At 44.9% G+C, this 22,293-nt stretch overlaps 1 protein-coding gene across 5 annotated transcripts; it reads left to right on the forward strand.

Moving 5' to 3' along the window:
* The first annotated feature begins 22 nt into the window (after nucleotides 1-22).
* Nucleotides 23-19,139, forward strand: LOC101328791 (uncharacterized). Of its 5 annotated transcripts, none has more exons than XM_019921565.3 (9): nucleotides 23-299; nucleotides 3,168-3,320; nucleotides 7,543-7,830; nucleotides 8,110-8,180; nucleotides 13,653-13,739; nucleotides 15,547-15,673; nucleotides 16,394-16,489; nucleotides 16,980-17,056; nucleotides 17,517-19,139. In XM_019921565.3, the coding sequence occupies exons 5-9, from the start codon at nucleotides 13,728-13,730 to the stop codon at nucleotides 18,165-18,167; spliced, it is 963 nt and encodes a 320-aa protein (XP_019777124.1). In that variant the 5' UTR covers nucleotides 23-299; nucleotides 3,168-3,320; nucleotides 7,543-7,830; nucleotides 8,110-8,180; nucleotides 13,653-13,727; the 3' UTR covers nucleotides 18,168-19,139. The 5 variants fall into 5 exon arrangements, with proteins under 5 accessions (XP_019777124.1, XP_019777125.1, XP_019777127.1 ...); XM_019921566.3 differs by having other exon boundaries at nucleotides 23-202; XM_073798683.1 differs by lacking the exon at nucleotides 23-299 and adding an exon at nucleotides 316-2,248.
* Nucleotides 19,140-22,293: the final 3,154 nt, after the last annotated feature.

Consider the following 22,293-nt stretch of genomic DNA (forward strand, 5'->3'; position numbering starts at 1 on the left):
GAAGCAGCTCTTCTGGCCCGAAGGACCGTTACCTGCCGTGTGTTTCAGTATTTCTCGTTCAAACTCTCTCGTGGATACCCACAGCGCCGCGTCCTCCACACCCGGAGTCCCGGGCCCCTCGACCGCTACCGTCCCCGCCCGCGGGGAGCCCCGCCTAGTCGGGGGGAGCTCTGCTGCCGGGGCCGGACCTGAATCTGTTCCGGTAAAATCGCTGCGCGGCTGGTCCTCGCCCGACCTTTCTGCCCCAGTTCTTCTCACCGTCTCCGCTCCCCACCCCGCGCCTTGTCAGGTCCCTCTCGGTGTGTATTCTCCGGCCTTGGAGGGCGGCGTCGGGCCGTCCCGCCTCCTCCCGACCCTGCGTCCTGCAGCCCCCTGTCCTCTCCTGAATCTGCGTCCCCATCCTGGCTCCATTCTGGGGCCCAGCCCTGCCGCTCTCCAGGCGTTCCCGTCACAGTCACCTCTTCAGAGAGGCCCCTGAGCCCAGCGCTGGGGGCGTTCATCCGTCCCCGCCCCGTGACACCCCGCGGTCTCGAATCCCATCCCACCCGGCCGTGCCTGCAGGGTGTGTTTACATTCCCGGGGCCGCCCTGGAAAGCGTGCTCTTGCTGTGCAGGGGCTGCTGCATTCAATTCCTGCGACTGCAGAGGTGCGGCAGGGGGATGACGAGAAAGGAGCGAGATCAAGGGAGAACCAGGGAGACAGAGTGAGATAGTAAAAGCAGGGGTGAATTGAGGTTGGGGGAGTGGGTCCCATGGGCTTGAAAAGACCCGCTAAGAGTGAAGGAGAATGACCTGGGCAGCAGGGGAATAAATGAAAATAGACCAAAAGAGGATCAGCAGAGACGGAAGAGGGCAGAGACGGGGAGGGAGTTACGAGCACCAGTAGCGGCGGGGGCAAGAGAAAGGTAGATCCCGGATTCATTAGTTGTGTTTTTAAATTTCCAGCTTACAGTCCCGTTTACAGGTATTGTGTCAGAGTCCGATGATGAGGTCTCAGTGGTTTTCCAGTCTTCATCACATGTTGAAAATATTCTTCAGTGCTTAGCAAGTAATTTTACACTATTTCAGTGTGTTCTTACTAAGGATATCGGTAATTTTCTATGTCAACAGTCAAAACCTAGATTAACCACTTAGTCTGATATTCAACATCTTTATCCCCTTTTATGAGCTTTTAACTTAGTGGGCTGTGAACTGAAATTTCCAGCCAAGTATATATTCCCTTTGTCGTGTCTCTGAAAGTGATCAAGGGTGAGCTGGATTGTCCTCAGAAGTAGTTGGAAGAGAGCCCTTCTGTTCCTCGCTGAGCTGTTTCCATTGCTGACCTCCTTTCGTGTTTTCCAGTGCTACCAATTAGGTCTTCTTAAGATCATAAATTTCTTTTTATATTTTATTTTTGGCTGCGTTGGGTCTTCATTACTGCACGTGGGGTTTCTCTAGTTGCGGCGAGCGGGGGCTGCTCTTCATTGCCATGCGCAGGCTTCTCCTCGCGGTGGTTTCTCGTTGCAGAGCACGGGCTCTAGGCGGGCGGGCTTCAGTAGTTGTGGCACACGGGCTCAGTAGTTGCGGCACATGGGCCCTAGAGTGTGCGGGCTTCAGTAGTTGTGGCTCGCGGGCTCTAGAGCGCAGGCTCAGTAGCTGTGGCTCACGGGCTTAGTTGCTCCGTGGCATGTGGGGTCTTCCGGACCAGGGCTTGAACCCGTGTCCCCTGCATTGGCAGGCAGATTCTCAACTGCTGCGCCACCAGGGAAGCCCCGTGTCATATTTTGATGGTTTTAATGTGATGTTCTTCTGGAAAAGAGGAGTCAAATACTTGAGATTATTGTGATTAAAATCGTGAAAGGAAGTGGCTCTTGCTCAGGAATAGGAAATGTGATTTTTAGGAGCAGGCAGGGGTGAGAAGGCCAAACCCTGCACTGTCTCATCCAGGCCGTGTCATTCCTGTGAGGACAGACCTGGTTCCTCTCAGCCGGCCTTTCCTGCTGACCCCCTTGCCTGCTCCAACCCAGCAGGGGGTCACGAGGCCACTCGACAAGGGAGGGCCCGGACTTCACAAACTAAGCGAAGATCAAAAGTCTCTCTCCAGTGAGGCGCGAGAAGAGGGCACTTGATTCTGAAGGGAGCCGGAAGAAAGAGCAAGAATGCTGTCGAGGGCCAAGGAGCCGGGGATGGGAGGGAGACTGAGAAGCTCGGGAACAAGAGGAAGGGAAACGTCTTCCCGTCCTCACTCGAGGTGACCCTGGGCTCAGCAGGTACGGAGGAGACCGTGGGGGCGCTCACACTCACTGCTGCCACGGAGTATGTGGGCTTCCGTAGGATGGGAGGGCGTTCTGAGGAAATGGAAAAACCCATCTGCCCGCCTCCTGTGTAACACTTCTGAGTCCCTGTGGTTGCACTGGCCGCAGGGGACGGTCTTTGCCACTTAGTGAGTCCCTTCCTGTGGCTGAGGCGTAGGGAGCTGGTGTGAGAGGCACACCCTCCGCACCGAGGGAGGATCTCAAGGCTGATTTTGGCTGAGAAAGAGGCTTTCCACGTGTCTTTATTAATTCCTTGATTTGACTGTCAAAACTTTCATTGATTTCTGTCAAATAATCTGTTTCTCCGTTTTCGTCTTTAATCTTTTATTTAAGCTTTTGTTTCTTTTAACTTTATCTTCTTAATTTGTAACAATTTGAAATGACAACTCACTCTTGTTTCCTTTTACTTTCTCTTGGTTTATAAAGTTGAACAAGCCCTCTCTGCTTCTATTAAGTGTATTTAAAGTTAAACACTTTTTCCAGGTAACAACTGTGGCCCTATTCTATGGAGTTGATATGTTCATTCTTCATGGTGATGATGACTCGAATTGGCAATGGTCATTCGATTGTATTGTAACCCTGTTGTTTAAACTGTCATTGTCTTTCAGATTGTTAGTTTTGTTTGTACTACCTGATTATTGTTTATTTTCATTTTCATTTTACTGTGGTAAGCATATGTGGCCTATTTGATATATTCTCTTTTGCATTTAGCTAAAATTTTCTCTGTGGCTAATTACAAAGTCAAATTTGATGTGTGCACTGGATGTACTGAAGTCTCTACGTTGGAATAAGTGGGGATAAAAAGTCTCTACATTTTGGATGTACACGCATATACACACACGTTCATTAAAGTATGTGTGTATGTGTCTTCCAGGGAATCTGGCCTCCTGGGAAGAAGGCCAGACTCAGGGACCATGCCCTGCCCACTAGCCCTGCAAAGCTCCACCTGCTCTGAACAATAAGACTAGAGCGCTTTCTCAGCCCCGTCTCTGCGCTTTCTGCCACTGCCCCACCCTACAGCCTAGAGGTATGTATCATTACTTTGGGATCTTGCCTCTGAGCCTGGGACAGTTGGTGGGCAACTGGATAGTCCCTCCCTGCCCTCCTGTGCTTGCAGGACTGTAGCGCGGCGTGAGCAGTTGCCTGGTTCTGGGCACACTCAGAAAATACCGCACAGCCTCCAGGCAGCAAGGACCTCCTCTTTAGCTTTCCACGCGTGTTCTCTTGTACCTGTTCCAGGGCCTCCGAGGGGTCTTAGGAAGTTGTTCATTGAGCCTGGCCAGCCATGGACTCCCTCCCCAGGCCTTGCAGGCAGGCTCAAATGGTTGCTGGTCCCCAAGATGACTTAGAATGTTTTCTAGAGGCTCAGGCAGGCCAGAATGTCCTCATCTAGTCTGTCCTGTCAAAATGGCCACTCCAGGCCTCCTGAGACAAACTTGGGAAATTTGTGGACACTCGTTTCTGGAAAGGGCACTGGAAGTGACTTGAAAGCATCTGTGTGTTTGTATTTTGTGGAACCCTCTGTAGTCCGCTTCAGTAAACTCGATACCCTGCGTGGATAGAGAAAGCTGATTCAGTGTTTTTTAACAAGAGTGATAAATCATAATTGTTGTAATAAGTACAATCACGGTGATTAACATCAATAATGAAAATGGTCCTAATGACAAGAGCAATAATAAGAAGAAACTGAAGGAGATGGGAGAATAGACTACAGACCTCAGTGAATGAGTGATCAGATACCCAGTAGGACTTGGGGTGGTTCGAATCAGAGTCCTAGGTCTGCTCCTTGAAACGTGTTCTCTGAAGGTGAAGGACAAGCAGCAAAAGAGAAAAAGAAACACCGGAAGTGGGGCATAGGTGAAAGCAAGGGCTCCTAGGAGATCATCTGCAGGTCAGACTTTCCAGGAAGAGAGGAGCCCAGGTCCAGGGCCTCCCTGCCGCCCCATCCCATCCCCTGGACATCTGGCAGGAGTGGGGATCTCCCTGGAAGGCAGGGATCCCTGCTCCCCTACGAGGAATGTTAAGCCCCAGCACTCTCAGCCCTGAGTTCTGGCTGCCTGTCTGCCATCTGCTCTTCCTGGGTCCTTCAGTATCTGTGCACCTCTGTTCCAGTATCTCTGCCGGGGGCTGCTGGAAGGTGTCATCTCCCTTCCTCTGGCTGGCAGGAAGCATGGGAATAAAACACCAGATGAAAAAGGGGGCAATAACTATGAACAAATCAGAGGATGGGAAAGATTTTTAATCATATGAATACTTATAAACTATAGACACTCAAAACAATCCATTCAGAGCCAGAGCTAGATCCCATTCTACCTGGAATAGACTTTATGAAGAACTCCGTGAGATCCTCCATGGTAGAAGGATGGTTTAAGGGAAGATGCAGTAACATGTGGCACTCTGTGGACAAGAAGATAAAGTTGAGCCAGAGACTCTTCTTAAAAATGCCATGAAATTTGGTGTAACTACAGAAAGCAGGAAATTCATATTAACTTCCTGTAAAAACTCCTCCAAAACAGGCATAGCATATGAACACTCATTGCCCAGAAGTGCTCAAAGAAATGGATGTACCTCTGTAAACATACGAAGGTGCACAGACATATAGATATGGACACAGGGGAATAGCTGTCTATCTGACAGTGGGAGGGCAAAGTATTGAAACAATGATACAATTATGTAAACATGCCTTGCTTAATCTTCTCTGACTGGTAACATGAACAAAGTGAAAAATCCTACTTCATATGATGAAAGAAAACTGGATTCTCATACGTTGCAGATAGAACAAAAGTGTGCTACATTTGGGGGTTAGCAACCAGGCAATATCTGTTCACTTTTAAAATACACATGAGCCCACAACTAGAATGCATCTTCTGCCAGTCTCCCTCAAAGTAATAAACTCATTATTAATTAAGAATGCCAAGTATTCATTCATGTTGACATCACTAAGAGGCAGGAGAAGCCAACTTAAAATCAAGCAGTGAGCAAATGGTTGATTAATTTGAGGTTCATTCCTGTATTGGAACAATAGAGAAATTTAAGGAATAAATTCTGTCTCTGGCAGAACACTCAGAGAGCACTCCAGCCTCATTTTTTTTCAGTTTTTTTTTAATTGTGATAAAATACACATAGCATTTACCATCTTAACCATTTTACGTGTACAGTTCAGTGGTGTTAGGTGGTATTACGTTTATTCATACTGTTGTCCAAACTATCACCACCATTCATATCTAGAACTCTTTTCATTTTGCAAAACTGAAACTAAATCCATTAAACAATAAATAGCTTCCTGTTCCCTCCTTCCGCGTCTCCTGTCAACCATCATTCTGCATTCTGTCTCTGTTATACTGTATTGTTCTATGTATTCCTTTTTTGTATGTTTTAATACTTCTTTATTGAATTAAATCATAACATTATTTTGTCATATCATTTCCTTTGTTATCTTTACCATTAACATGGATTTTATAGGTTGACATGTCTTTCACATCTTTCAGTTTCTCTCTAAGCCTTTCAGTAGTTTTTACTTAATCCTTACTTAATTCTTTTTTCTTTTGCTGATTTTAAAGCCTGTCATCCATGTAAATTAATGACTTTTTAGCATTGTCATTTTCCTTTCTCTTGTCTCCCACTGTGATCTTTTCTCTTAAATTATTAATAAATCTTAATTTATTTTACTTTGGAAGTTTTGGAGCTCTGTCAAGTCATTTTTCTTTCTTCTGTTGTCTTATAATGTCTTTCATTTTTGTAATTACGCTTTGAAGTTCTGTTAGGGTTTTTAATAGTTTGTAGTCCATTACTAAACTTATTGGATAGTTTTCTTTAAATTAATTAATTTATTTATTTTTGGCTGCATTGGGTCTTCGTTGCTGCGTGCAGGCTTTCTCTAGTTGCGGCGAGCAGGGGCTGCTCTTCGATGCGGTGCGCCGGCTTCTCATTGCAGTGGCTTCTCTTGTTGCGGAGCACGGGCTCTAGGCGTGCAGGCTTCAGTAGTTGTGGCTCGTGGGCTCAGTAGTTGTGGCCTGTGGGCTCTAGAGCGCAGGCTCAGTAGTTGTGGTGCGCGGGCTTCTCATCGCAGTGGCTTCTCTTGTTGCAGACACGGGCTCTAGGCGTGTGGGCTTCAGCATTTGTGGCTCGTGGGCTCAGTAGTTGTGGCTTGTGGGCTCTAGAGCACAGGCTCAGTAATTGTGGTGCATGGGCTTAGTTGCCCCGCGGCATGTGGGATCTTCTCCGACCAGGGCTCAAACCCGTGTCCCCTGCATTGGCAGGTGGATTCTTTCTCTCTCTTTTTTTTTTTTTTTTTTGCATTACGTGGGCCTCTCACTGTTGTGGCCTCTCCCGTTACGGAGCACAGGCTCCGGACGCGCAGGCTCAGCGGCCATGGCTCACGGGCCCAACCGCTCCGCGGCATGTGGGATCTTCCCGGACCGGGGCACGAATCCGTGTCCCCTGCATCGGCAGGCGGACTCCCAACCACTGCGCCACCAGGGAAGCCCTGGCAGGTGGATTCTTAACCACTGCACCACCAGGGAAGCCCCTGGATAATTTTTAAATAATGTTTTGCTCCAAGGCATAGGGTTCCTTGAATATTAATATTCAATTTTTTTTTACCCCAACCTCTCTTATGCTTTAGTCTTTTAATAGTTACTGCTTTGGTTATTTTTTCCAAGTTATTTTCATTGAGTTCAGTTCTCCTTAAGCCACATCAGTTCATGGTAGTAGTTTGGAGAGAATAGCAGGAACTCCTCCTGGCTCAAAGAAATGACTTTAACACAGGACATTTGGAAAGTTTGTGGGACCTGGTATTTATTTTTTTGTAGTGAGGGGCTGCTTTTATTTACAGTTCTCATCCACTCATGACCTTCTTTGATGCCTTCTATTTGGAAGTGTGGGCAAAGCACAGTGATATCTAGGTACATTCCTTCCCACTCACAGGGCTGTTCTGTTTCATGTGCATCGTGGTTCCCTGGATGTCCCTGGATGTCCTTAGAAGAAAAATCCTCAAGATAAAAAAAAATATTTTATGTTTCAATTTAAATCTGCCCTGAAGTCAAAACCTAACGTAATCCCATGGACAGTGCCTTATTAGTCTTCCTAGATTTTCCTTCCTTGTCCTTGGATTCTCCCATATGCTCTCGATAACTCAGTAGGTAAACCGTATTTATGGAGTATCTTCTGGAGATTGTGAACTGTCCTAGGTATTGACTACCTTTCCCCAGTTATCAGATCCTTGCATTAATCTGGGGTTTTCCTTTCAGATCTGATTGAAAGTACTCTCCTCCCTGCTGGGTGACTCACAGAGGAAAATAAGAAGAAACAGTGCCCAGAATCCAGCTATCACGCCACCCACCCACCCACAGACATTTAAATAACCCTCTAGATCCTCAGTCCCCTCAACTCACCCTAGAAGGTTCCAGTTCCTCATCAGAGTGCATGCATACAACGGGCAGAGAGCAAAGCTCGAGAACCACCCTGGCACTACTTGTCTCTGTGATGCTGAAGACATTCTCCTTCCTGTGTGTTACAGAGAAGATTCACATTTCCAGGTATGGACCCATGTCTGGGGGAGGGGCGTCCTCACTATTCTGAAGATCAGGTACCTCAGAGCTTGGGGTAGAGGCAGGTGTTTGAGGGGTGTAGAACGTAGGACCCAGTCCAAGTGCACTAAAACGGAAACACTGGGATAAGAGCTTGGGGCACAACTGGAGCAGGGCTTCCAACCACTCTCTGGCCTTGTGGTCACGGAGGAGGACAGCAGGGGCCTCGGAGGGGAAACCATGGGCTCGCGTCAGTTTCCGAGATCAATGTCAGTTTTCTCTCTGCAGAGTTTGTAAGCTTTGGAAGATGCTAGTTGAACATTCTGCACTATGGAGATGTGTACCTGACACCTTACAAGGTACGTATGGCCTCTATTTGGGAAAATGCTTGAGGGTCTCTGCTGTAAACCGGGCATGGCAGTTCTTACACAAAACCCATGCTGGGCTCCTTGGAGCAGGTATATATGACGGCTCGGTGAGCTTTGATATTGTCCAGGGGCCCTGAATATCTGTCATTCCACTCCCTGATTCAGGTTGAACGCGGTTGATTTTTGTCCTTTGATCATCGGAATGCTTGGGTGTTGCAGGGAGAGGCCCCGGTTGTCAGGCATCTCTTCCAGAGACACGTGAGAGCAGGGTTCCAATCACTGAGTGTGGGGCTCTACATGATCTGAAGCATAAAGCCTTCTGAAATCATTCCATCTTTAATTAAGGAAGCTGGGAAGAGGTACCCTCACCAAACTGAACTCTAGTTGCATGTTCTATACTTGAGGAAATTCCCGATCACCAATGCCCAGTCCTCACAAGTGTGGAACTATACAACTGTGAAATTTCAGAGTCACGGATCTTCAAGGAAAGTGACTTCTCTCCACTGCTTTTCTAACACAACCTTGTCCTGGACCCTCTTCTTACCTTCCAAGGCAGGCAGATGATGAACCTGCCCAGGCTGCAGGCTCTGTGTTTCCTGGAGTTGGTGGACATTCCCCTCGTGCCTGACTAGGGGCTCATGATGGCTGTCTCTGAAGTTGATTGACTCCACAGCCTAAAACTGGTGAACTCCTTCTCGTCAGGTGGATTCCTGCAGGCAGTAACCCAGCATCTTCAGAAGCTCAGTATGAGAGTGGGCTCAACAACCAAAGTATTGTCTCAACTAGAAAGGATGGATTCCCTGCTATAACTGGAACTAAAATATTCCTCCCAGCACTGAAGACTTCCTCTCTGCTTCTAACGTCCTCTCTGTTGGCCTCAGAATGCCAGATTCCAAGTCCTGCAGCTCCTGGAAGTCCACACCTCAGGCCAGGGGAGGGAGGATGCCGGGGCTCTTCTGCAGGAGGCGCTGCTACGCTGTGCGGTCACTTTCAATTCCAGGCCACACTCGCCTGCCAGGTGGTGGAAGCGACGCCCCCGTGTAACTCAGGCCTATCCTCACCGCCCTCACCTGCACACCGAACCATGAGAGGACATAACTCACATGAAACTGTGGTCAGGGAACAGACTTTTGAGCCAGATACACGTGAGCGTGAAACGTAGTTCAACCAATTATATGCTGCGTAGTTTTTGTTAAGTCACATGAATCCTTTCCAGGTTGGTTTCATGAAAGGAAAAGTGACAATAATAATGGCAAATGAGGGAATTCCCTGGCGGTCCAGTGGTTAGGACTCTGCACTCTCACTGCCAAGGGTCCAAGTTCGGTCCCTGGTCGGGGAACTGAGATCCCACAAGCCGCACGTGCTGTGGCCAGAAGAAAAGAAAAAATAATAATAATAATGGCAAATGAATAAATGGCAAGATTATAAGAATACTCCTGTTACCTAATATGTGATCAATATTGATGACATGTTTGGGTAGAGGGCTTCTTAGATCTTCCATAAGAGTTATCCATAGACTTTGTTGTCTGTGCTTTCTGCTCAGTTTGCTTGGAACCTAAAACAACTCTAAAAAAATAAAGCATTTTTAGAAAAAGAATGAAAGGATATCTCTGTTTTCCTTAATTCCATATATGTGATTTACCTAATTAGTGAGAAAATATTTGATTAAAAAAGGCATGCCTTGGGCTTCCCTGGTGGCGCAGTGGTTGAGAGTCCGCCTGCCGATGCAGGGGACACGGGTTCGTGCCCCGGTCCGGGAAGATCCCACGTGCCGTGGAGCGGCTGGGCCCGTAAGCCATGGCCGCTGAGCCTGCGCGTCCGGAGCCTGTGCTCCGCAACGGGAGAGGCCAGAGCGGTGAGGGGCCCGCTCGCAAAAAAAAAAAAAAAAAAAAAAGATATGCCTTGATTAGATCTACATTGACTTGGCATGCAAATTAATCAGGGTGTGTCTTTCGATTTACATGATTGATGAGATTATCAGCTGCTTACAAAGAGGGCTTGCCATGAAAAGCTGGTTTATCTAGAGAGAGAAAGAAACTCTGAGTTCGTTTGGGTGGTGACTGCATCCTCAATAAAGAGTTGGCTTCTTTGGCTTTTCCATGGGTTTGGGTAAGTAGTAGAGAGAATTTTTGTCAGGAAAGACAACTCCGTTATTTCAGAAGAGTTTATAATCAGGAAATGATGGATCACATGAGTGCAGCCACTTGGGGGCAAGTTTCCTTACTGTGGACATAGAGTTTCTCTGTATTTATAATTCATATGTAATGGTCAGAGGTGAACTTGCCTAATCTTACCATGTATAGGTAGATTTAGACCACTGGGAGGGCAGAGCATATATAAATATCTAATGACTAATTAGGTGAATGGCCTCAAGGAGTGGTAGAGTTCTGTGTAAGTTAGGGCAGAGGGGAAGGGAAAGGTTTAACTTGGTTGGAGTTTAGTGAAAGTCTCCTGCTAGTTGAGATTTAAACTGATGCTGACATAAATTGTGTATGGGTGGGAAGGTTGTGTGTGTGGATTGGGTGGAAATGAAGGTTGATACCAGTCCCCCAGTGTAGAGATAACAGCAGTATGTGTGTGGGCTCAGCCAGGTCATGCACACATCAATGCCAGGATGTCTGGTGGAGCCGTTAACTAAGACTGAAGACTAGAGGAGGAGTGATTTTTGTATTTGGAGGGGCAGAGGTGTTGTCCTGAGAAATATTTCGTTTTAGGTGTATGTAAGTTTGCAAGGAGAGATGATAGCACAGAAATGGAATCCAGACAAGAAGCTGGTCATTTTCAACAGAGATAGCAGTAGAAGAAATGAGAGCAATTGAATAAATGTGTGAGAGGAGAACAGGAGCTCCCATTAAATCTTGAGACACTCCAGTAGGACCGAGGAATTCTTTGCAGAGGACTGATGACAGAGTAGATCGAAGACAGGAGAATGAGGTTTCAGTTTAGGCTAGGAAAAAGTTCCGGAAAGGAGGTCAAGTTTCAACTTTTGTTTTCAAGGAAGACTCTATCTGTGGGGAGATACTTGGTGATATTAACAATATGTATGCGTGAGATAAACATTGAGGGTCTTTGCAAGTCAAGGGAGAGGAGGACATGAGGGGCTGACGGCTGTACTTCCAGCTTGATGGTGAAGGGAGGATAGATGGGCAGGGACTTGAGAAAAAATAGGTTCAGAGGAGATTTTTGCTTCAAGTAAAAAGAGACATAATGAGCTTAACTGATGAGGGGACTGATGGACAGGTGTCCGGTAAAGGAGAACAAGAAAACAGGAGAGAAAGGAGTTCAGCTGGAGACGCTAGGCTAGAGGCAGCATGACCCGTCAATTTGAAGGGAGAAAAGGAGTAACCCAGGGGTAGGAATGTAGGAATATCTGTAGCTATCGTGATGGTGAACCGAGTTACTTTGTCACATCATGTAATCCATCTGTGTTATGAACTGAATTGTGTGCCCCCAAAAGTCAAATATTGAAGCCATCCTCAGACCTCAGAGTGTGATGGTATTTGGAGATTAGGCCTTAAAAGCGGTGCTTAAATTAAAATGAGGTTCTTAGGATGGGCCCTAATCCAATTTGGCTGGTGTCTTTGCAACAGCCATCCGGAAGCTAGGAAGGGCGGCCTCGGAAGAGACCAACCCTGGCTTCACTTTGATTTCGGACTTAGAGCCTCCAGAATTGTGAGAAAATAAATTTGCTTAAGCCACCCAGTCTGTGATACTTTGTTACAGCAGCCTTAGCAAACTAATACACTATGTGTAGCAGGAAATAACCTCATCTTTTGAAATGTGAAGAGTGTAGATTCAAAAGGTATGGTGACAATTTGAAATATTTATGGAGCAAATATTTGAAATATTTCTGTTTTACTTTGCCAGACATAGTAGAGTTGCCAGATATATTTGAAAACAGCTAGGAGTAGGTGATTCTGTGTTTAGACAGGGGTCAACTTAGTAGTAGTGTGTGTCGGATGCAGTCATGGAAAAGGCAGGTACAAGGAGTCACCTGCTATTGGGATTTTGATGGGGAAATCCGGTTAATAGTCCAAGGGACATAGAAAGTGTTCTGGTCTTGGTAAGTGCCTGTTGAAATGAGTAAGTGTGGATTAAACTGAGCAGGAAAAATGTAGAGAGATGTAGCTCGATGTTTGAGAAGTGAAACAAGTACATTGGGGGTCCCCATGTGGCAGAGGACCTGAGTTTGGGGTATCAGAAGGCAGAGGGGTTGTAGTTACAGGTTGGGGCTCCTGATTAATGTCAGAGGAAGTATTCCAGGTAAAACCTGGATATGATGTGTGTTGCATAAGGAATATGAGCATAGGAGACAGGCAGAACAAAATTTAAATTATAGACGCGTCATTTCTAGCTGTGACTTTGTTATACGATTAACTTTTTGGACCTCTTCTGTGTATGTCATTTGTTATATTGGTAAACAAACTAAAATCGCCAGGTTTATTTTAAGGCCTAAATGAGTGAATATACGTAAATATCCAAGCACTAAGTCATGTTTGATACAAACTTTTTTTTTTTCTTTTTCTGGACCTCAGGTACAAATGGGTGAGTTAATCCTGCTTTTGTTTATGATGCATTATCATCATTTTCCCATGAAATATATTTAGTTATTGGTATTTCAGGGGAGAATTTACACTTTATAAATGCTTTCTCTGTGTGTCTTTTGCACACATTTGTGTGCACATATATATATATATATATGCATGTACACATACGTGTGTTTGTGTATAATGAAATGCAGGGATATTGCAGCTAATGAAGATTAATGCAGAACATGATTTCAAGGATTTCAGCTACCCCTTTACTAAGATGATCAGCTGGAGTTAGCCCAGCCATCCTTGACACAGAGGGCTCAAGACAGTCCATGACTGGAACACTATGGCTCGTGTACCCCTGCTTCTTTCTGGAGCAGCGGATGTTAAGGACGAGACCGGAAGGGTGGGTGCCACGGTTCCTCCAAGTGGAATAAGTCCTTAAGTTAACTCCCTCATAAAACAGACTTTTAGTTGATTGACTTCCAGGTCGAGTTAAGGGAGCACTGCCATGAATGCTGGGGAACCCCTGCCAGTGTGTAAGTCAGAATAATGAAATCTGAGAATTCCCAGTGTTTACCTGCAGGTGGGAATCAAAATCTACCTGCAGCGTGGGTCAGGGGTCACTGGTTTGGAGTCAGGGAGAGAACTGAATAACTCTGGGTACCACAGGCTAATTAACATATGAAGCTCAATACTTTCCATGTTCTTGTCTGTAAGTTATTTGTATTTCTACTTTTTAAATCAACAACCACAGTTAAAGTCTTCTTACTTTTGACCCTGGGAGAGGAGTAGAGGCCTCTGTGTGTTTCCAGTAGGGTGTGCACTGCATGTTTGTCGGTTAGACTGGGCGTCACATCCAGGTGAAGGTTTGGGGCTTCATGAAGGTGTGCACAGGACTGGAGTCTCACGGCTTCTTCTCCATCCGCAGCTCTGCCTGCTTAGTGCTTGGACTGTCTGTGAGTGAAAACCCAGAGAAAGACTGCTCGCAGCTGAGTTACTGACAATGCAGCCATTGGTGAGTAAGCAGTGCCTCTTTCTGCTGGAATTGCACACACTGCTGCTGACAGCAGATGGGCAGGTTTCTCTTACTTGCATGGATGTTCTAAGTGCAGTCAAGAAACATTCAGGGATCTGAGCTCCAATGAAATTTCCCCAGGACTCTGGGATGGTTGTCATGGGTCAAGAACTCCTTAATAACTAGTATCCTTCCTAACATCACACTCATTTATTCCAGCCTCTGCTAAGCTTGTGTATTTACAGAAGAGATGAGAGAAGTTTTCTTTCTCTAATCTGTCCATGGTCTCATTGGGGAATAATTCAGTCGTTAATCACGTTAGTGGCTATCGTGGTCTAAGGTTGTGGTGAATAGAGAGGAGGGAGGAGGAGAACATTACAGTCCAATGGGGAGGCCAGGGTCTTATCAGGTGGGTTCAGTCAGTCCTGTCTTCACAGGTCCTGGGTGCGGGCTGTGAGCTGTGAAGGGAGCACGAGAGAAGCTGAGGCCAAAGGAGGCATGAGGGATCATTCATTTATTTTTTTCCAATTTTAAAGTTTTGATAGAATATATTTGCTCTTTTAGGAACTTCTAAAAAAAAATTAACGCTTTTTTCATTTTTGGTAACTGGAATTAATGTATAGAGTATTATTTCCTTAATTGTGGCTCCATATTGAGGAGGAATAGAGTAAAATTTAAGACCCTGTGGAAAGTTTTAAAGAACTAGATAGATCAAAACCAGTCAAGAGGCTTCTGTTATCCTTCAGCAGAGAGACAAGCTAAAGAAAGGCGACAGTAAGGACTGGTGTTTGAGGTCCCAGAAAACATTGAGAGTGGGGTCCTCCCACCAGAGGGACGGGTCAGGCTGGGTCTGTCCTTCAGCACAGCCACCCCAGAGTCCCCCCGGCTTGTGCTGCTGGACCATCTGACCTCATACCTTCTTATGAACGCCCAAGTTCTGTAGAGTTCAATGAGACCACGCCTGTTGATACCAAGTCCTGTATGAAACTTGTTCATTTCTGAATAATGCTGGAGACGGTTTCAAGGTTCTCGGACATTTTAATAAGTAATAGACTAAGGCTTGTATTTAATACATGTTTACTTAGGTAGGGAGAACTTCATTACTTCATTGGATCTTTCAATACTCATAACAGGTTATTAAACCATTTAACAGATGAGTCTGAAGTTCATTTAGGGGAATGATACAACTACAGTTATGGTTTAAAAGTGGCAAATCGGGGCTTCCCTGGTGGCGCAGTTGTTGAGAGTCCGCCTGCCAATGCGGGGGACGCGGGTTTGTGCCCCGGTCCGGGAGGGTCCCACGTGCCGCTGGGCCCATGGGCCATGGCCGCTGGGCCTGCGCATACGGAGCCTGTGCCACAGCAGTGAGAGGCCCGCGTACCGCAAAAAAAAAAAAAAAAAAAAAAAAAGGTGGCAAATCATAGTTATCGTTTGCCTTGGACGTGTCAATAAGTTATTGGAAATCAGGAAGAGTTTTATGAATTTTCAAATGCAGCTTTTAATCACGTCTGAACTCACAATTACCAGTTTTTTGGGCAGATTTCCAGGTTTTTTTTAATTACACCACACTTCGTGTGATATTCCTTTATAATAAAGTTTTATAATTCAGACTGTGCATATCTGTGTGATATATTGAAAAGCAGTTGCCAGCTCAGCACTGAGAAGGAACTGATGGGAACCCCAAGCTCCGTTTGATCTTTCTGTACACCCAGCTTCTCCGCCCCTTTCCTCAGTGCTGCCACATCAACCCTCCTGCTCTGGACATTAGTAGGGGCTGCTTTGTCTGAACCACAATATCCATGTTTAGGAATCAGTGACATTTGAAGATGTAGCAATCAGCTTCACCCAGGAAGAGTGGGCCCTGCTGGACACATCCCAGAGAAAGCTGTTCAGAGATGTGATGCTGGAGAACATCAGTCATCTGGTCTCCGTGGGTGAGTCTGTCAACATTTATGTATGTATGCAGGTAGGTAGGTAAGTAGGTTGGTAGGTAGGTAGGTAGGTATTCATTGATTCAGTCGATAAGTATCTAGAACAGCTTCCGCATACTCACTCCACTCCCTGTCCTGATTCTTTCATAGACCTTATAACTACATGAGAGAAAGTTGTTTAATATATTACTTATATCTAGTTTGTCACCCCACTAAAATGTAGTCTTGACCACAATTTAATGTCTTTCTTGCTACTCAATCTCTAACACTCAGAACAGACCCAGGAACTCAATGAATGTTTTTGAATGCATAAATAAATTGAGTAAATATTTTCTAAATATTCTGCTCTAGTCACTATGCTGAGGCTTGACAGCAGACTAGAGAAAATAGCAAAACCTTGATTATTCTTGTGGGACTTATGTTTACTGGCGTCTGTTTGAAGATAATATTCAACCGACTGTGGAGACATTTAATTTCTCCATTTTTTAAAAGACTGAGGATTCTGTGTTCTGTCTTCAAACTTGGCCATGGACATCAGCATCCAGAGGTCTTCACTATTTTGGTCACATGATCTGTACTTCAGTGTTTCCTCTGCTCATGGTGTTGTTGCCTGGGCTGAACTTCAGTGGTCTCCTTGTTCTTCCTCAGTAGCGTGTCCTGAACTTGATGATAATGCCCTTTTATTAGCACAGAACTCAAAATCCACCTTTTTTCCATGAACAGGGTATCAGCATTGCAAATCAGATGTGATTTTCCAGCTGGACCAAGGTGAAGAGCTGTGGATTGAAGGAAGAGGATTTTTCCAAAGCCACAGTCCAGGTATGCAGCAGCAGCCTGTGCTTCAGTATGAGGAGGTGCCTAGTCAGTGAGTGAGTATGTACTTAGAAACATCAACTGAAGATTTTGTTAAGTGAGTGAGGTTTTCTAAAACGTAGGTGAACGACATTGGGGCAAAATTCTTTAGATGTTATTATTCCTTACATATTTCAGTCACATTCATGTGTACTCCTGCCATTATCTTTTTTGGGCTTTAGGGAAAGTTAAACTTTCACATAATAACTCTTGTTCTCATCCTCCCCTTTGAAGGTTTTCCCTCTCTCTACCCAACATCTCATCTCCATTTTAATATTTTCATATTTCAGTCCTGAAAATCTTTACTAATTGTCAATGCCCTATAATGTATTTCTGTTTCCTAGAGTATTCCCTATTGAAGTACCAATTGTTGAAACATACTCATAAAAGTCTTGGAGCTTTTCAACATTTTCATTCCCCTAATGGCATTCTAATTTTTTTTTTTCAATTATTTTAGGCAGGGAAAGTGCCCTTAAAGAAATGTTAGCCACACAGCATATCAGCAGGAAAGACACATCTACAACCATCCCACTGGTAAGTTTCCTGAGTGTTAACCCTGGTCATCCAAATTAAAGACCTGGCAATGGAATGTTAGTAATTGAGCACAATAGCCTGATTTACATTAAGTTGGGATTAAGCTATTTCTGAGCAAAAAGTTATGGGTGGTTTGAATTTAGTGCAGAGATTAACCTGAGCTCAAAACCATAACCTCAGATCTTAAAAAAAAGGGGCAACTGTATAAACATTGCTCATATGCCTAGTCTTTGAAACATATTGCAGTCTTCAAAATTAGCCTATAACCTCTGCAGCTGGGAGGCTATACAGAGAAAGCCTTTGTGTATGCAGGGAGTAACACATCAGGCGTATGCAGGTCATATCGGAAGGATTTTAAATGGAGACTCTCACTGAATGCTTTGTTTTAGATTCACGTGTAGAGAAAAGAATGTATGTATGTGGACAAACCGTTAATAGCTTTTTATCTCCTTCCCAAAAGCAAGTATCTCACACTCCAGAGGATCCCTTCGAATGTAATGATTTGGGAGAAGATTTCACTCATAGCTCCACACTGAGTCAACATTTGTTAACTCACACGGAAAAGACACCCTGTATCAACAAACAGTGTAAAAAATCCCTTAGTGACCAATCATACCTTAATCAACATAAGCAGATCCACACTAGAGGTAAATCGTGTGAGTGCCATCTGTGCGGGAAAGCCTTCAGTAATTGCTCTAGCCTTAGAAGACACGAGATGACTCACACTGGAGAGAAACCATATGAATGCCACATCTGTGGGAATGCCTTTATTCAAAGCTCTGACCTTAGAAAACACAATCTAACTCACACCGGAGAGAAACCATATGAATGTCATCTCTGTGGGAAAGCCTTTAGTCAGTCCTCTAACCTCAGACAGCATGAGAGAACACACACTGGAGAGCAGCCGTATGAATGTCAACTCTGTGGGAAAGCGTTCAGTAAATGTTCTGCTCTTAGACGACACGAGAGAACTCACACTGGAGAGAAACCGTATGAGTGTCATCTTTGTGGCAAATCCTTCAGCCAGTGTTCTGCCCTTAGACGACATGAGGGAACCCACAATGGAGAGAAAATTATGAATGCCTTCAGTAAGTATTCTGACCTCAGATGACATGGTATTATAAATGTAACAAACGTGGACAAGACTTCAACCGTAGCTTTAACATTTAAACACACCAGAGGACTCACATCGAAGAAAACGCTGTAATCAATGGGGAAGATCCTTCGGTTATCCTTATTCAACTTGACATATGCAAATTTATATGGAAGAGAGTCCATATGTGTGATATTTATGTGGCAAAACCTTCAGTCAGTGGTCTGACCATAGATGACATGAGAGAACTCATACTGTCAATAATAACAACAGCTCTAAACTTTAAACACACTAGGGGACTTGCATCAGGGAGGATCCAGGTCTGCCATCAATGTGCAAATGCTTTCATTTATAGTTCATGGTTAAACAACATGGGCAAACTCCATTTGGGAGAGCCCCTAGGTCTAATCACTGTGAACAGACATTCAGCCAAGCACGGTCTTGATGTGCACAAGAAAACTCAGTGAAGGAATGAATACCCACTACAACAGGAAGTAAGAGGATGAAGGCTCTTAAGGAATACCAAGTCATTCATCCAGGAGAAGTGATTCAGTGTAAAATCATGAGAAATCCTTTATTCATAGAGCCACACTTGTGGTACCTGTGCGGATTCAGACTGTACAAAACACACTCAGTGTCATGAAATGAGGATGACACTTCAGTGATCTCTCATTTCATAATCAACGTTAAGGTTCTCACACTGAGGAGACAGCAGTCCTAAAATCAGTGTGGCGAAAACTTCATCTAGACTTCACATTCAGAAAAGCTAAGTTGAGCAGGTGAAAAACCCTTTAAAAGAGCCTTTAACATACAATTCAGCAAATAATTCAGAACTTTGAGAGAACTATTTATGGGGAAAAACCTGACATATAAATGCAAACAGTAAGGTGATCTGGGAATACTGAATGCAGAATTTTGTAAGAAATTAAAATTTTTCCAACAGATTATTTGTAAATATTTAAACAATAAAGTTGGTTGCTGAAAAGTCTAGTCTGTTGGCGAAGTTGTAGTTTTCTCCATGCAGCTGCAAGCACACAGATCTGGGTCTGCACTCCATGGCGTGTCGGGGAGACTCGGCCCGATTCTCTGTCTTCCCTTTCCCCACAGCCCCTTCCACACAGCTCACCTCCACTCATTCCAGCTTCCCACCAACATCAGCTGTCTCATCTATGCACCGATGGTGACACAACAGGGGCCTTCACCCCACTGGCTGGTTTCTCGATGTGCCATGACCCTGGCCTACCAGGTGGACAGTATCATGGACGTCTAGTGTAAACCACGGGGTAGTCCCCAGCCTGCCTCTGCCCCTGGGCAGCTCCACGGGGCCAGAGAGACGGGCAGCTCTGCTGTTCCAGGCCAAGAACACTCCTTGGATTTTTCCGTGAAGCCCCTGAGTTGAGCTAGCTGGGGGCAGGAGCTCATCGTATGACGCCATCCCACATCTTATTCAGGTGAGTCCTGAGTTACGCACCTACTTGCTTCCCAAACGGAGCCATTATTGTGCCCTCCCCGCCAACACACACACACAGAGCAGCCCTGAAAAGAAGACCCCAGAAATATAATATCCCCTAACCTATCAGACACCACACAAGCCTGTCTTATTAATGTTCTTTTCCCCAAGCAAAATGAAAGTTCTCTCAAAGCAGGTCTCTCCTGCTTTGCGCCTAGGGCTTGGAAATGTGTTGCCCTTCAACAAACTTCCATACTGAACCTAAACCTCAAGGGAAGTGTTCTCAAGAGATAACTCAGCTGATCTGTGCTCTTCCCAAACTAGCACAATCCCCAAATCACAGCTTGACAGGCTGATTAAATAAGCACATCTCGGGGCGAAACCAATACATCATCATTAAAAAAGAAAAAAGTGATTCTACTGTTCAGCTAGGGTGGAAACAGTCGTGTGCGAGGATGATGACCAACCAAAATTGAACATCTTGGTGCTGTGGCTGGAGGGGTATTGGCTGTGAGCAGGCAGGGACACATGGAAGTGTGAACAAGGGTCAAGTGGAACAAACTAGTCAGAAGTTCAGGTCTGGAAGACAGACCCCCCATGGGTTATTTCCACTGTCACAGCCCATGAGACCTTGTTACTGAACCTTTCTGTGGTTCCGTTTCCTCCATTCTAAGGTAGAAGTAAGCTTCGTGCCTCTCTCTCAGAGTTGTAGTGAGTACTGCTGAGTTGATACTGTATACACCAAGTTGTTACTGCAGGTAGTAGGCACTTTGTGTTTGCAAATAGAGAATATTTTTTATAAATTGAGATCTGGAAACACCACTCTTCCTTACCTCATTTTTATATTGAAATATTTCACATCACTTAAAAATATAATAGATTTGTATTACTATTACATTTAATCTGCTTAGGACATACCTAATTTACCCTAAAGCTATAGTTGACTTTAGCTGTGATCCTGGGCCACAGCTGAATTTGAGACTTATCTGGTGGCTTAGTCAGAAATCACCTCCCCTGCCTGTGTCTCCAGGAGGGAAGGGCCTGGTGCTGCTGGGGGCAGGGCCTGTGTAGGTGCTGGGACCCCCAGGAATGATGTGCACACTCCCTTCTCAGAGGAGCTCATGTCACACTGGAGTCTACACTGACCTATGCATGTGAGTGTGCTGGGCATTTTCAGTGAGATCAAGGGATTTCAGGACTGATCACATAAAGTCATGACCACAGAGGGGTGGCATCACAAAATGAGATGTATTGGGTGGCACAAAGGTGCACCTTCCCTATCAAGGATAACTCCTTCCAGCGGCTAGAGTGCGGGACCACCACCAGGAAGGGGAAGATAACAAGGGAACACCTGGGGGAGAAGGTGTTTGGAAAGGGGTGGTGGTTTCATTGTCCAGTTGAAGTCTCTCAGCCCAAAGATGGGGAGTCTCTTGGTCAGAGGACTATAAAAGGCCAGCAGCAGCTTAGAGGCTTGTATACCCATGGTTTAGCTTATCTATGGTCAGCTGGTCAAATGTTGGGTGCATTTTCACAGGGTATGCACAGCAGGCAGGCTCTAAATGGTTAAAAATCTCATTTGAGCTATGTTATGTTTAAGACAATTCAGTATATAAAAATTTAAATTTGGCACTGATGGGCTTTTGAGCTAATGGGCCTAGTCTCTTGTGAAGACGTAAACAAGAGGCCCAATATACAAGGACCACCTTTGACTCATTTATAAAACACTACTTGATAATCTCAACGGATTTTTTTTCTTCATATTCACTGGTTATTTATTCTGCCTGCTCAAATCTGATGTTGCAGCCCTCTATTAGTATTTTATATAATATAAAACATAGAGGTTAAAACCCATAGCAATTCTCCACTCCAGAATTCCTAGTTGACTCCATTTTATAATTTCTGTCTCTACCGAAACTCTTGATTCAGTGAAGCGTCATTTGCCTGCTTCCTTTCGTTCTTTGAGCATCATTGAGACAGTTGTGTAAAGCCTTTGTCTCGTCTCTCGTCAAGTCCAATGTCTGTACTCCCTCAGGTACAGTATCTGTTAATTTTTCTTCTCCCTGAGGATGGGTTGTACTTTCTTGTTTCTTTGCATGACAATTTTTGTCGAATACTAGATATTTTGAACATTATAATGTACCTAGAAATCAGATTCTCCTGCCTTCCTGGGATTTGTTGACACTTTATGTGGTCTGGGCTTAGTTGTTTATTTACTGATTTTCTGAACTCTTCCTGTAAAAGGTTTTGTCATGAATGCCACTGAGGTCTCTGTTCTATTAGCTTAATGGTCACCTTGTGATTTGAGAGGTATCTCCTTAAACACTGGAGCCAGAAAAACCAAAACCAAAACGAAACAAATAAAAAGCCCCCACACACGGAATACTCTGCCAGTCTTAGCAAACCTTCTCTGTGTTGGTGCTTTTCTGAAAGCTTCGCAAGGCCCTTTACAGCGGTCTAACCCTTCAGTAAGCTGCTTGCACCACGTACTCTCTTACCATCGTGCACCACTGCCGTATTTGACGCGACTCGTGAGTATTGATACATTATTAACTAAGCTTCTCTCGGCTGTGTAATGTAACAGCTTAAGCTTCATGTAACAGCTTAAGCTTCTCTCGGCTGTGACGTTTGCTCAGACTTTTTTATTTGTAGTGACTTTTGACAGTCTTCAGAAGAACCAGCCAGGCTGATCTGACA

Source organism: Tursiops truncatus, chromosome 21 (assembly GCF_011762595.2).
Source record: "Tursiops truncatus isolate mTurTru1 chromosome 21, mTurTru1.mat.Y, whole genome shotgun sequence".
Taxonomy (NCBI): Eukaryota; Metazoa; Chordata; class Mammalia; order Artiodactyla; family Delphinidae; genus Tursiops; species Tursiops truncatus.